General features: G+C 42.0%; 1 protein-coding gene across 2 annotated transcripts in view; it reads left to right on the top strand.

Annotated features, from left to right (window-relative positions):
* The window catches only part of KATNAL1 (katanin catalytic subunit A1 like 1), a 35,733-nt gene that overhangs the window by 12,968 nt on the left and 6,722 nt on the right, over positions 1-16,043 (top strand). For both annotated transcript variants that reach the window (XM_060273807.2, XM_060273808.2), the window contains exons 5-9: positions 2,282-2,409; positions 3,988-4,093; positions 10,653-10,811; positions 12,466-12,592; positions 13,958-14,092. In XM_060273807.2, the coding sequence (XP_060129790.2) occupies positions 2,282-2,409; positions 3,988-4,093; positions 10,653-10,811; positions 12,466-12,592; positions 13,958-14,092 (655 nt within the window). The remainder of the gene's footprint in view (positions 1-2,281; positions 2,410-3,987; positions 4,094-10,652; positions 10,812-12,465; positions 12,593-13,957; positions 14,093-16,043) is intronic.

Genomic DNA, 16,043 nt, shown 5'->3' on the forward strand with positions numbered 1-16,043 from the left:
TTAGCGACTCTCCAGGATTTAAAATAGAGGACATTCTCAGTTCTGCCAGGGATTGAACCTGGGACCTGCTGAATGAGAAGCAAGTGCTCTAAGACTGAGCTATGACCCTTCCTATGACCCTTCCTGTTAGCTAGGGATGATGGGAGTTGTAGTCCCAAAACATCTGGAGGGCCGAGTTTGGGGGTGCCTGGTCTAGCTGTAGTCAGGGTTTGGGTCTTGATTTTTAAAGCAACAGTAGCCGATCCCCAATATGCTTTTTGTCCTCAGCGGAACTGTTTATTTCTCAGTCTAGTTGCTTTCAGACAGTTTGAAGTCATGTTGTTCCCTCCCTCTTTCTACTAGGAAGTGTGGTCCCCAAGCCGAGGGTGGGGCCAAAATGAGCAGCACTTTTCTGCCACTTCCCAGTAAGCATCTGGCTGGTTCTAGTTGTCAGAAGGCCTTTGAGTGTGCCTGCCCTAGTCAGAGCAATTTATCTGACATCACATTGATGTCACGCAGGAGTTGTTTGCAGAATGTCTGGGGCGGGGCCTAATATCACCGCAACGTGTAATGCACCAGGATTATATATATCGCCCTCCAAGCATTGCTTGTAAACAGCAAAAAATGATGAATTCTGGGGGGTTCTGGTGAGATGCATTACAGAACTGGTCCATGGGTTAAACCTCCACTGATATGCAGCTATTGCTGGGAATAGTAATCCTAAAGCAGTGGCATTATGCAAAGGACCCTTTATTGTACAAAGCAGTTCTGCTTACCTCTCAGCCTGGGATTTTTAATGCAAAGAATCTGGTCACTAGGTGGCAGAAAGGAAATAGTTTATACTTTATATTGCAAAATGGAGTACAGTACAAAATGTGAAGATGCGTAGCCTGGGCAGCTGCATGAAGAAGTACCATTGTGGGTTACAGTACTATATTGTTTCCTGCCTGCTAAGCTGCCGTAGGGCACAGATGATCGGTGGGCTTTGTGCGAAGCAGCCAGCACCCAGAGGACAAAGCTGCTGGCAGCCTTGCACAAGTTTAACAGTCTTCTTCCCTTCCCTTCTGAGATTCTGCACCCTTTTGGTTACAATCTTCTGATTTAAATGAGATTTTCAGTGTTGCTTTTCTGTGCAAAAGGAAAGGTTGGTTAGAGATTTATGAATAGCCCTGTTACTCTCTTTTTTAAAAAGTGGGCTTGAGAAGGAACCAGACAGGAGTATTCTGCTTCCAAAGGGACTTGGGAAGAAATCGCTACAAAGGGAACCCCATAAATTACCACTCACGTACCCTCCTATTCCTCTGTCCTCTTGCTTACCTGTGCCTCCCAATTCCCCAGCTGCATCTATTCTCTTTCTCATTAGCTGCTTATCCCAAGCAACTAACGGCACTTTCTGATTTGATTTGAAGTATGTAGAGAACAAATTGTTTCTTAATTCTGTCTAGCTTGGCTAGAAACAACCAACCTGCAGATGTTTTTCTGCACCGCTGGGTACTGTAAATTTGCAAGGCAGCTAAAAGGTTCTTTCTGAACTATTTGTAGTGCAGTATGGAGCTGCTGGGACGCAGGTGGCGCTAGGGCAATCAGAAGGTTGGTGGTTCGAATCCCTGCCACGGGGTGAGCTCCCGTTGCTCGGTCCCTGCTCCTGCCAACCTAGCAGTTCGAAAGCACCTCAAAGTGCAAGTAGATAAATAAGTACCGCTACAGCGGGAAGGTAAATGGCGTTTCCGTGCACTGCTCTGGTTCACCAGAAGCGGCTTTGTCATGCTGGCCACATGACCTGGAAGCTGTACGCCGGCTCCCTCAACCAATAACGCAAGAGGAGTGCCGCAACCCTAGAGTCACCGCTGCCAGTTCTAGGACTTCCCTGGAAATCCTAAGTTGCTTTCAAGAAGCTTTAATTTGTCCCTTGCTTTTAATTAAATGCAACCTTCCCCTATTTTCAGAGTTCATAATTCCCTTTGAAACAAAACAGTGGGAGGAGGGGACATGGTGCTAGCAATTCTCAGTTAGTGATCCTAATTCCCCCCATGACGTATATTGATCTGATGTACCTGCTTTTAACTCCCCCCCTTTACTTTTTTCATATCAAAAGTTCTTGAAATGTGCTTTTGCTCCACCCCCCTCTCTCTGTGTATGTATGTTGGGGGGGGGGCTTTTTTGAGTCTGTTGCTTTCATGTCTTGTTGCGGTATCATGATGAAGGGAGTATGGCACAGAGAACAGCTCAAAAGAAGAAAAAGAAACGTAGCTGTAGAATTATTTTAACTTTCAGTTGATTAGCTTTCAACATCTTGATCTAGGGAAAGAAGATCCCCCAGGATGGTGCCGGTGATGGTGAAATTCAGAAGTTTGATGGAGCAGGATATGACAAAGATCTGGTTGAAGCTCTCGAAAGAGACATCGTGTCAAGGAATCTAAGTATTCATTGGTACAGTGCTTACTTTGTAAAGTGAGAAGTGCTAGAATTCTTATCTGCCCAAGAAACTAGATACCTTAATCCTGAGGTTGTGGTTACTGCATAGTAAGTAAAACTCAAGGAAAAAACAGGAAAAGTGGCTTGTGGCACCTTAAAAACCAGCATAAGCTGTGGTGGACTAGAGCTTAGTTGCAAAAAACAGAATGCACAGCTACCTTTCTGCAACTTGTATTGTGAGTGCATTTTCTTCCTACACTACAGCCATTCTCTACACATTGAGTGCGCTGGACATATTCAAAGGCATGTTCCTGCCCCAAAAGTACAAGGTAAAAACTGATTTCATAGTTATAATCCCCAATATTCAAAGTTAAGTTCCAGTGAGCCAAGGCTCAAACTAAGCTCAAATTGGCATCAAGTGTGGTTCACGTGACGTGGTAATCCAGGCTTTGTCTGGCAGTTGGAAAGCAGCTCACAGGTGATTTTCGCCTCCTTGGTCTTTTTTGCTTCCACCTGCTTCCACCTGGCGAGAAGAGAGCTAGGCTTAGCTCAACATAGTGTGTGGGTGCAAGAGTAAAGAAGACGAGGGACTGCAAAGACTATTTCTGAAGCCTCCCTTTCCCCACCTATGGCCATATAGTCAGTAATGGACAGGACATGTAATCCACCTAGAAACAGAGGATCCAAAATTCTCGGCTAACTTTAACTGAGGTCCTGCATGATGCTGTCTTAGCCAGCCCAAATAGTGTGGGCCTTACAGTTTCTTAGGATCCTACCTCCTGAAAGGTGTTCAGTGATCTTCCTTGCTGTTAGGGGTCTCTGAACGTGTTCAACTTCACACCCCATCCCCTCCCCCATCTCCCAAAAAGAGCAGTACTAGCCTAATCCTCTCCAACCTGCAGGACTGTTGGCAGCCTCCCCTTTTTGCTGGGTCCAGGCTATCATTTCAGCCTGAGACTGAATTAAAGGAGAGTGTTGGAAGTCTAAAATATTGGGGGCATCTGGTACAGTTGTCTCGATCACTCAGTGGATCTCATATATTTCATAGACTTATAGAGGGCTAGCTCCGTTTAGACAGTGGATATTTCTCCTATATCGGGACTGCCTGGTCCAGTATTGTAAGCAGACATATAACCAGCCTCTGTAGGCTTGACAGCCACACCTCCCACCTGGTTGAAGTGGTTCATTTGTGTTTCTGTTTTATCAGGAGAGCTTCTTTTGCTAATGGTGTACTGTTCAGAACATAAAGCAGGATTTTCATTCTTAGTACTATGAGCAAAAGCTTCATTACAGGCACTCATTAAAATGCCCTTGAGCATTTTCTCACATTTAAAAATGTTTCCTTGGTGATCATGCTTTCAGAGAGCCTTTATTATTATTATTATTATTCAACATCTTGTGGCAGGGTTAGTTGAAAGTCATTCTTCCCCACCCATGTCTTTCATGTAGAAAGCCATTTTCAGGAGGCTGGCTTTTACTTGCATCCTGCTTAAGAAAACACTATTACTTACTTTAAAATAAATGAAAGATGTTACTTTTTTAAAGCAGAATATATTGTGCATGAATCTTCTAATCTTGGTTGATCTTTCACAGGGATGATATAGCAGACTTGGAAGAAGCAAAAAAATTATTAAGAGAAGCAGTTGTTCTTCCCATGTGGATGCCGGATTTTTTCAAGGGGATCAGGCGACCTTGGAAGGTGAGAACCGTCAAACTATTGTATTCATGTCTGTGCAGTTGTAAGTACAAAAGATGTGTTTCTGCATAATGCTGCATTGTGTATTTAGTCGTTTCCTCCTATAATTGGCTGTCCAAAATTGCAGGGCTGCGTGTTAAATTTGATAATTTGTATTGGTTTACAAACAGTTAGTCTGGTTATTGGGTGTGTTTTGAGATGATGCTGTTATCACTGGCAGGTGACCTCATTTTATTTGGGAGTCACAACTGTGGACCCAGTTAAAACTTTGGGGATATTTGAGGCTTAGTCCTTTTTATGTGGATTAGGTGCAGTCACTCCATTCTTTTAGATAATGGGTCAAGATGCATCTGTCCTGCAAAGCTTTTGGAGAAGGGTGGGATGGTTTGGATGGATTTGTTTATTTATTTAACTTATTGGTTGCAAGTTACCCAAAGGTCTCAAAGAGAATTACAATAAAGAAAAAAATATATACAAATACATAGTAACAAAGGGGAAAGGAGAGACTTTGACACATATTCCCCCATTGTACCATTTTATGTGTTGCTTTTTATGTTGTTGACATTTTAATTAGGGTTGTACTTGTTAATTTCTGTGTGCTGCCCTGTCACCATAAGGCAAGGGTGGTATATAAATATTTTTAAAAAGAAAAATACCATTAACTTTCTGGATTTCTGCTGATCTCATTTTCAATTTGGATATTAAGATATACCTTATTGTTTTGATCAACAATCACACGTTAGAAACCAATGTGGAAATTGCAGCCTGTAGATCCTGATAAACTTTTCTTCTGCCATGTATATCATGATCAAAGGACCTAACAGGTGTTTGAGAAACTGAAAAGTGCAGAATGTTTGCTAAACAATAAATACAGAAGCTGGGGAAAATATGGAATGATGCTCTCTCTGTCTGGCTCTCTCCATACATACCCTGTTTCTCATATTTTAAGACATACCCATAAAATAAGCCATAGCAGGATTTTTAAGCATTCAAGGAATATAAGCCATACCCCAAAAATAAGACATAGTGATAGGCACAGCAGCAATGCCGGCCGCAGCAGGAGGAGGAGGAAAAAAATAAGACATCCCTTGAAAGTAAGCCATAGTGTGTTTTTTTGAGGAAAAAATAAATATAAGACATGTCTTATAATATGAGAAACACGGTACATACATACATACATGCATGCATAATTTTGTTTGTATGCCACCTTTCCACAGTTCAAATCATGCTGAAGCATTACAACATGAAAAAATACATAACTGCAACATAACAAAAGTAGTCAATAAATGAAGCATTAAAAATACACAACCAAATGGAACAATTTCCACGTATCTCACAAGTTCTAAAATAAAGATACATAAAACCACAGCATCAACAACCTCCTCATCCCCCGGAACAATACCCCAACCCAAGTATCTGTTCAGCAGCCTCAGCTTTTGTTGCTTCAGTCATTTAGGGCAGCGTTTCTCAACCGCTGTTCCGCGGCACACTAGTGTGCCGCGAGATGCTGGCTGGTGTGCCGCGACGTGCCGCGACGAGAAGGGCGATTTGCATTGTCACGTGCCTGGCGGCCGCCAATAAACACCACTGACCCGCCGGAAAGCAATATTTCTCCTCCTCTTTCCCGAAGCTCAGTGCAAACGAGCCTGGCGGCCGCCAATACTCAACACTAACCCGCCGGAAAGCAATATTTGGCAAGTGTTTCTTACAGTCATAATTATAATATAGGGCGGCACAGAGTTAAATTTTTAAACTTTTTTAATGGTGGTGTGCCTCGTGATTTTTTTCATGGAACAAGTGTGCCGTGGCCCAAAAAAGGTTGAGAAACACTGATTTAGGGCCCTGCTTTCCCAGGCCAGGTGGGGAAAGGCCTGCAAGGCAGGGAGCAGTTCTTCCAAGACAGCTAGTATGGTCTGTTCTCTCCTCCATCCCCTCTTGACCTTTGTTTGCATTATGGGGTGAGGACAGGGTGATTTTTTCACCATTATTGGCCGAAATAAGCATTTGGTGTCACTCATTCTGAGTAATAACTCGGATAGCAACCAGCCAGCTCTTGTGTGCTCAGGCTCTCTCGAGAACAATTCTCAGGACAGCTGCTTTTATTTCCAAAGTAGGCCCTCTGTATGAAACAGACAGCTCCCCTCCTAGCTGAGCACAGGCATGGGTAGATATATTTGTGTGGACATCAGAGAGGTTCCGGTTTTGCTTCCATGGAACTGTACTTTGAGCTAAGAAAGGCCAGGCGCCAGTTGTGCTTCCCACTGTTCAACTAGCGATGGTTACAACAGCAAGGCATAACCCTGCTGTGCTTCCATCAAAACACCCACCCCTTGCTGTGCAATTGAGCATATGTGGAAAATTTGTAGATTTGACTGAGCCAGAAAGAAAAGATAAGTTTTGTATAGAGGAGTTTAACTAGCCATTCATTGCTGGAATCTAATTTTCATAAAGAAACAAAGCAAGGCGTTTCATAAATTCACTTTGTTCAACTGCCCAGTTTTGAAAAATAGGTCAACTGTGTGGAGTGGAATACAGTGCAGATTAGCACCTGGGTTCCTATAAAGCAAAGATTGGGAACCTATGGCTCCCTAGATGAAGATAGTTTTCCATCAGCCAACAGCAGGTATGGCCAGGAATGATTGGAGTTGTAGTGCGGCGACATCAGGGTGGGGCAGAGTTTCTCCTGCTATATAGGTATGAGTTTAAAGCAGGCATCCCCAAACTTCGGCCCTCCAGATGTTTTGGACTACAATTCCCATCTTCCCCGACCACTGGTCCTGTTAGCTAGGGATCATGGGAGTTGTAGGCCAAAACATCTGGAGGGCCACAGTTTGGGGATGCCTGGTTTAAAGAGTCAAAACATGATTGGATCTCATAGCACTTTCACCTTAACTTACCTAGGGTTGTTTATGACTTCATGACTACTACAACCACCATGGAAATATCCTAAATTGTCTCATATTTGTTTATTAAATAAGAAGAGGGGATGAAATGTTCCATAGTGCAAGCAGAAATTCTTGCACTCGTGGAAGCACTTCATCAGATCCTGCCCCATTTTTGTTCTTCCGTACTTTTACCTGTATTTCCTATTGTAGCTATGATTTTATTAAAAATTCTGGTGGGTTTTTTAATCTATTTGTGTTTGTTTTCCTTTTCGCCTTTGTTGCTAAAGAGAGTATTTAATTTTTTTCAAAAACGAAATATATATTTTGTGTGTGTGGACCAGAGCCCATTTTACTACTATGGCCAAGTATTTAACGATATTACAAAATACTATTTTATCTTCTGCAGCTTTTACCTTTGATTTCAGGAGAATGTCTGTAGCCATAGAAATGCCATTTAAATACCAGCTGTATAGAAATAATATGAACACTTGTGATTTAATTACCCATAAACGTACGTTGGAGCCTACATTAGGAGAGTCCTTAAATGGCTATAGAGGTAGTGAGAGTTAATGGAAAATCTAGACACAGTGAGTCCATTATGCCCAAAGAATCGGGGAGGGGAAAACAATTTTGAATAATTGCGTTTTCGGTTGATTTGTTTTTATAAGTCTTCTCCATGTCAAACTTTCAAAGTAATCTCCACCCCACTCTGAGGAGCAGGCAATTTTTAATTTGCAGAGTGGATAGCTTTTAACTGGTTATTTTATTGTGGTGGTGTTTTATGTAAGATATTAATTGCAGGAAGTCTATTGTGATGTGCAATTCTAATTTCAGCTAATTTTATTACCCTGAAAAAAAAGTTCTTGTTAGAATTTAATCTGATCTTATGTTTGCAGGGGAATGAAATATGTCAGTAGCAGAGTGTCTGGTGAGAGAGCATGGTGGCAACTGGTCTCCTTAAATTATTGCTGTGCATTTCTGAGGGTGAAAATCTTCTGTAGTGAGACCCCAGCCTTTACCAGCGATGGCCAAATTCTAGCTCCTGAGCTCTTCAGGGCTCTTTAAAAGATCTGAACATTGCCAACAGTTCAACAATGTGAATGGGAGAAAAGGGCGGGGGGACCCGCATGTGAACGAGGTTGGCATTCTTCCCACCTTTCCAACCCCCGTCTTCCCAGCCGATGTTTGGTAGGCCAGGATAGTGAAACCTTGAGAATCAAAGAGCAGGGTTAGCTAGGGGCAAATTTTTAGCTTCAGGCTAACTTGGGTAGGGTGAAGAAGAAGTGAAGTGGGGTTAGGGTTTTAGAAAGGAAGGACATGGTGGCAGTTGAGACTACAGTATTATCCAGTAGCACTTAGAGAGAGATATTTTTAAAGTGCAGCTCTGGGTCCTCATCATCCAAAGGTGAACAAGCTTTAATATCTGTCTCCTTTCAGAGTACTTTTAAGTTGATAGTTCTACTGTTAGATAAGCTCTGTCCCTGAAGACAGAGTTTGTGAAACACAGAAGTTTACTAGTTTATCAGAACGGATTATATTCCCGCTGCCCCTGTCTGTCAGTTGAAACACTTTGGATATTCTTTTTTGCTTTGTACTATGCTGATATATATTCCTTTCAACTTTCATTGCACACTAAGAGGTGACTTGCATTTTCTTTAGGTGTGCAGTATCTTCCTGCAGAAGTGCTTGAAAATATTGGCCTGGTTTGAATGATGGTTCCAGGCTTCATAAACCATAATGTGATCCTGACTTATTTTCCTGGTTTATTAACCAGCATTAAGCCAGACTTCCTTGTTCAAGTGCAATGGGGAACTCTGTCTTAATACAAGCCAGAAGCTGGTGCGTGATGGGATTGAGGGGAGGAGCGCTTGGCCCTGATGCTTATCTCTGGCTTCATAAACCGTGGAATGATTGTCCAAAGCCGTGCGTGAGCTTTGCTGGTCAGGACGCAGGGGAGAAAACATGTAGGCTATTCAGGATGCCAATTCATATTGCATGTGTGCTTGATGAAGCCCTAATTTTTAAAGGGGGGCGGCAGCTTTGTATTGCAGAAAGGTCACCTGATTTATTTATTTAATTAATTTGTTAGTTGCTTTATCTTACCAGGGCAACCCAAAGCAACATAAAACCAACCAAACAGACTGAGGGAAAAATCTCACAGAGATACTTTAAAACCCCAAAGAAAAAGAAATACATTACAAACACCCTTGCCCACTTCTAAAAGGCCACAGATAATTAAATGCCAAAAGCCTGGCTATAGAGGAAATATTTTGCCTGGCACCTAAATATATATATATAATGATGGTGCCAGGCGAGCCTCTCTGGGGAGAGCATTCTGCAAATGAGGAAGCACGGCAAAAAAAGGCCTGTTCTTGTGTTGTTGCCCTCCAGACCTCGTGTGGAGGAGGCACGCGAAGAAGGGGCTCAGATGCTGGTTGCAGGGTTCAGGTTGGTTTGTATGGGGCAAGGCGGTATTGAATCTGAGTTTGTGGCGGGTTGTTCATTGTACACAGTCATCTATTTATTTCAGTGCAAGGTGTTTTCTCCATAAAGTGGCAAACTAAATTTGGGGTGGGGAGGGGAACCTGCTACAGTGGTATTTATTACCATTATTTATTAAATTTATATACCGCCCTTCATCCAAGGATCACAGGGCAGTTTACAGCATAAAAATACAAAACGAAAACACAAAATACGTAACAACAAAAACCAACAATCCCTTCTCACAAACACATTTAAAAGGCCATAGATAGTTTAATCAGCCCAAAGGTCTGATTATAAAGTTACTAAATGCCACAGATTAGAGCCAAATATACAGTAGTACCTCGGGTTACGAACACGATCCGTTCCGGATCGCGGCTCGTAACCCGGAAAGGTCGCAAACCGAGTGCCGCTTCTGCGCATGCGCGGGATGTGCGCGTGCCGAAAACACTTCTGGGTTTATGGAGTTCGTAACTCGAAGTGTTCGCAACCCGAGTGGGTCGTAAACCGAGGTACGACTGTACTCTGCTTGCGCCTGGATCTTGGCACTTTTCTGGTCTGTGCTGCTGAAAGGGAAAAGACTCCAGGTAAACTCAACCTGTGGAAGCTGGAAGAGCAGGTTGTTCTCATTCCCTCTTCTGCAGTCTCTCACTAGTGCCTACAAACTCCTCTTCCTTTCCTGGGCACCCTGCCAAGAAGAAACAGTGCTGGTTCAAAATGTATTGCTCCGGAAAGCCCACTAGGGTGAGCGTTTTGCTGAGAGGCACTTATCTGCTGGGACTCTGACCCTTGGACCACAACTAGCACACTGCTTGCTCATTGTAAACTGATGTGCACCATCTTAGTATACCTCCAATATTAAAAAACAACAACCCGTGTCTTATCATTTTATCCTGCAGCAAGACTTCTAGGCTCAATTTAGCTCAATATTTCTACAATAGTAGCTACAAAAGGGTTGAACTATAGGAGATACTCTCTAATTTCCATTACCTTTCAGGTGTCAAGTAGCAGTCAGCTTTGCGTTAATGAAATCAATTATGGTTTTTATGAATCAACAGCCGCAGATTATCGTAATAGCACAACTGGCTTTGACAATGCTAGGCTGTGTTTAGACAAGTTCATTTAATTTTATTATTCTGCACCGTTGTGCACTTGTACCCGCTTGTGCTTATTCAGTTGCCCTCCTTTAATTTTAGGGAGTGTTGATGGTTGGCCCTCCTGGGACTGGTAAAACCATGCTAGCGAAGGCTGTCGCTACAGAATGTGGAACAACTTTCTTCAACGTTTCTTCCTCCACTCTGACATCCAAGTATCGAGGCGAGTCTGAAAAGTTAGTTCGCTTGTTGTTTGAAATGGTAAGTATTACTGATGCTCAAGATGTTATATAGTGGGCATCTAAGTTACTCCAACACATTGGATAGTATCCAACTCAGTTTTATTCAGGGCAGACCCATTGAAATGAATGAACCTAAGTTTGTTGTGCCCATTGATTTCAATGGCTGTACTTAGAAGTCCTAGAACTATCATTACTCATTGGGTAACGTTTCTCAGCCACATTTGCCAACCATGTTATACCAACCAACAACAACTACAGAGTGCCTGTAATATCCCTAGCTTTTAGATCTAATGGCATCTGTTTCCAAAATGACTCATTATGTGTGTGTTGTTTACCTGTAGGTAGTATGAAATCTTTCACAGCTTCCTTTAATGCTTTGCATTTATCAGAGTCAAGGCCTGATATTTCTTTAACTTTCTGCCTTCTGAGGGGTTTTTTTTGTTTCTTATTCAAAATGTTTTCTTCTTTCTATTTCATCTTTTGCATTCCCCCCTTTCATTTTCTGTAGCACTTGTAATGTGCAGAATTCTTTCTAAACATCATGTTACTCATCTTTACACAATTATTGCGAGGTAGGCTGCTTTGATACCTGCTTTACAAAAGAGGCTCGTTGATTAACATGCATATGTAAAATATAATGATTCAATCACCACAGCCCCATAACAGAAGGAAATAGTTTGTTTTTGTCTTCTGCTCATTAGAACTTTGTGTCAGAGCTATGTCACACATCTGACTGATTCACGGTTTGCAATGTTTTAGAAATGACTCGAACAGTAGCTAGAACTTACGTTACAGACACACAAACAGGGGCAAATCTGTCAGGTTTTCTAAGGTGCCACAATAATTTTTTTCAAGAGATTTGCAAAAAATATATGAAAAATTGAGTGTTTTTTTGGTACATGTTGTACCATTTTTATGTCCCCCCCCCCACAGTCGTAACAGTTGGCCAACACCACAGTAGTGATGTCTACATCTGCTCTGCTGAAACTTTCCTACCAACAATGGAGCCCTATGCCTTTTGTGCTGACAATTAAAAAACAAGTGTCTAAGCACCTGGAATATTAATAAACATTCAATAGCACCCTACCAACTGAGCCAGTGGCTAGGGAGGGCTCATTTATTCCACTGAAGCCAGAGCCCTCATAATCTATAATAGGGGCATCTACTTTGGTGTCCTCCAGATGTTGTGGGACTCCAACTCCCATTGGCCCTATTCAGTATGTCCAGTGGTCCTATAACTTTTGGAGGACACCGTGCTGGCCACCTGCTGTCTGTAGCTACAAAGGGTTAAGAAAACTGCTAGACTAGCATTTTCCCCTCTTGTTGATTCCCTCCCCCTCTTATATTTGGAGATAAATTGACAAAAATGTACTTTTTCTATATCTGTGTGATTTAATCAGATATATTATTTGCCTTTCTGCAATCATGCAAGTGGTTCTAAAAGAATATCCCAAACCAGCTTTGATTTAGCATTAGATACTGTATATAGATGCTTTTCCTAAGGCAGATGTTGTAAGGTAAGCACATCTTTGTCAAAGGGGCATAGTCAACTAAGCTTTGCTCAGAGTAGACTCAATGAAATGAATGAGCATCACTTAAAGTACATCTTGTATATGATGGAATCTCACAAAAACTGAAATGTTGTATTTAGTAAATGTTTTCTTTGTTTCAAGGCCCGATTTTATGCACCCACAACCATTTTCATTGATGAAATAGACTCCATCTGTAGCCGCAGAGGCACCTCTGATGAACATGAGGCAAGCCGTCGGGTCAAATCTGAGTTGCTTGTTCAGATGGATGGTAATGTTTGATATCTGCACTGGAGCTTCCCTTTGATTTTTATAAATTGCTTGTAGGCTTGTTTTGGAGAACGTGTGTGGCTGGTTAAAAAGCAGCACATTTACCAACATGTTCTGAACTGTTCTCGTTTTAAGCTGTTCACCTTTTGCTGACATAAATATTCTGGCCATGGTCAGAGGACACATGATGCAGCCACCTTGCTGAAGCTAACCTGTTCTGGGTCTGCATGGGGGAACCATGAAAGCTGCTTGGAGTTCTATCATAGAGGAAATGTGAAATGTAAATGTAATACAAAGAAAGAACACGGCATAGTTTTATGCTCATTTTTCTCTACAAAGACCACTTAAAATGCATTTTCCCAATTAAGTGGCAAATTTTATATATATACTGTATGTTTTGTATATATATATGTTTCCTTTTGTAAAAAGTTTTAAATACTGTTCTTAAGACTGTCCCCAGGGTACTTAATAAAGATGATTAAATATAAGAATAAAAAATAATATATTACAATACACAAGACATGGGAGATTAATAATCACCATTTTTTGGTTTTGTTTTATAGTAATTAGCAGCCCTGCGTAGTTGCTTTGAAAACTGGTAAAGAGTTGCTGGGGGAAATTAACCCTTCTGTCCACCCCATTTCCTGGCCATCTAAATGGCTACTTACCCTCCAGTGCTGTTTGGATGTGTTTCTCTGACCATCATCAGTTTCTGTGGAATGGGTTACTTTGTTGTGCTTTGTGGAAGCAAATACAGTAGAACCTCGGTTGATGAACGTTTTGGCTTTCGAACGCCGAAAACCTGGAAGTTTCCCTATTATATTGAGGCTACTGCTTTCAGTTTTCAGTTTTCGAACATTTCGGAAGTCGAATGGTCTTCCAGAACAGATTATGTTCGAAAACCGAGGTTCCACTGTACATGGTTTGGCATTGGGCCTCATACACTGCCTCTGTTCTGTACTCATCATATTGTGCCTAGCCAAGTGCCTCCCCCCCCCAAGTCACCTGTGTTATGGTGCTGCCCACAATAAGTTCTTAGATTTCTCTGTGTACCCCTGGGCTCAGAAAAGTTTGGGGCCTTAACCTCTTCATTTCATGGTTTTAGGCTGGTGTTCTTTAGTTGAGGAGGATTTAATGGCTCCCCTGTATCATGTATTCTGAGCTGGAATCTCTCCTTAGCTTTTGTTGCACTAGTTTTATAGGATCTCTGTGTTATATAAACTAGCTTTATTAGAACTTTGATTTTAATTGTTTGGTTGTTTTGTTTCTTTGAAGTATAGGATAAGCTCAGCTTTTGGATGTCTGAAAAATCTAATAAATAATATAAATAGTACCCTGTTGTCAGCTATGTCTTTTGTTGATGTAGGAGTAGGCGGGGCTCTGGAAAACGATGACCCTTCGAGAATGGTGATGGTGCTGGCTGCTACAAATTTCCCCTGGGACATTGATGAAGCTTTGAGAAGGAGACTGGAGAAAAGGATCTATATACCATTGCCTACAGGTGGGAGGGCCATGATCTTTTCTGTCCAGATGCACTTTTCTTACATTTTGTTATTTGAAGTCCTCTGACACTTTGGTTGCAAACATTTGGTTGCATTTTCAGCAGCTAATAACTTGCCAGTGCTCTCTCCCTCACTACCTTTTCCCTTAAGGGTTGAGATTGGAGACTGAAAGGGTTTCAGTGTTCCATTACAGACCTGGTGAGAGAGATGGTAGTTCATTTTAATGAGCTTGGACTTATTTTGAATGTTTAACAGTCCTTGATTAAGCATCAAAGGCTGCCTTCAGACATATTTTAAAGAAATATTGCCAGTGCATTTCCATGCTCTTGCCGATTAATGCAGAGAAGCGGATCCATGAATTTTCACTCTCAGGCTGGCTGTGCTGTAAATCAGCTCTCGCCTGACCTTTACGACTAGATTTCCAGCCGTTCAGATTGCAGCGTGCTGATTGTTCCCCTGCCTGAGGATGCCATTTCATATATTGCTTCTCCTTGGCTGTCAGTCATATATGCTATTAATTTCAAGATCCTTTATCATTTTAGCTTTATAAAGTGGCGTTTTCTCTTGATACATTGGGATGCCTGCTTGCCTCCATGACCCCTCGAGATAACAGAATAGAAGTACAGTGTGGTTGTAAACTCTTAAGGGTTGAAGTAAAATAAAAAAATTCCTTCAGTAGCACCTTAAAGACCAACTAAGTTTTTATTTTGGTATGAGCTTTCGTGTGCATGCACACTTCTTCAGATACAGTGAAATGGAAGTTTCCAGGCACTTATGTAGAGAAGGGGTGGGGAGGGGTGGGGATGGGGAGGGGGGATCACTCAGAAGGGTGGTGGAAATGGGTGATTGACTGACTGATAGCTGTTGATGACCGCAAACGACTGCAAATGGTTTTGCATGAAAAAGCAAGGGTTGAGATGGCTGAAGATCGCTTATCATGTATAATGAGATAAGAACCCGATATCTCTGTTCAAACCAGGTCCCTCCATGGTTTTGAGCTTGGTGATAAGTTGCAATTCAGCAACTTCTCTTTCCAGTCTATTTCTGAAATTCTTTTGTAGTAAGACAGCTACTTTGAGATCTTGTATAGAATGTCCTGGGAGATTGAAGTGTTCTCCTACTGGTTTTTCTGTCTTCTGGTTCCTGATGTCAGATTTATGTCCATTTATCCTTTGGCGTAGGGTTTGGCCTGTTTGTCCAATATAGAGAGCTGAAGGGCACTGTTGGCATTTGATGGCATACACAATGTTAGAGGATGAGCAATTAAATAGTCCTGAGATGGTATGTTGGATGTTGTTGGGGCCAGTAATGGTGTTGTCTGGGTGTATGTGGCAGCAAAGTTGGCATCTGGGTTTATTGCAGGCTCTGGTACCAGTGTCCATGTTAAGTCTGGTGGTTGTATTATTGTGGGTGAGGAGTTGTTTAAGATTGGGTGGCTGTCTGTAGGCAATGAAAGGTCTTCCTCCCAGAGCTTGAGAAAGGGAGCGGTCATTGTCCAGGAGAGGCTGTAGATCTCTGATGATGCGTTGTACTGTTTTAGCTTGGGAGCTGTATGTGATGACTAGTGGTGTTCTGTTATTTTCTTTTTTGGGTCTGTCTTGCAGCAGGTTCTCTCTAGGTATCTGTCTGGCTCTGTTGATCTGTTGTTTAACTTCATCAGGTGGATATTTTAGTTCTAAAAAGGTTTGCTGTAGATCTCTTAGGTGAGATTCTCTGTCTGTAGAGTTGGAACAGATGCGGTTGTAACGTAAGGCCTGGCTGTATACGATGGATTGTTTGGTATGTTTGGATGATGACGACAGCTCCACCCTTGTCTGCCTCTTTAATTATAATGTCTGGGTTGTTCCTGAGATTTTCTATGGCTCTCCTTTCAGCATGGTTTAGATTTTGTTGTAAGCGATGGTGTTTTCTGGTCACATCCGTTTGGATTCTGTGGCGGAAGCATTCGAT

This window comes from Zootoca vivipara, chromosome 4 (genome assembly GCF_965207765.1).
Source record: "Zootoca vivipara chromosome 4, rZooViv2.hap1.1, whole genome shotgun sequence".
NCBI lineage: Eukaryota > Metazoa > Chordata > Lepidosauria > Squamata > Lacertidae > Zootoca > Zootoca vivipara.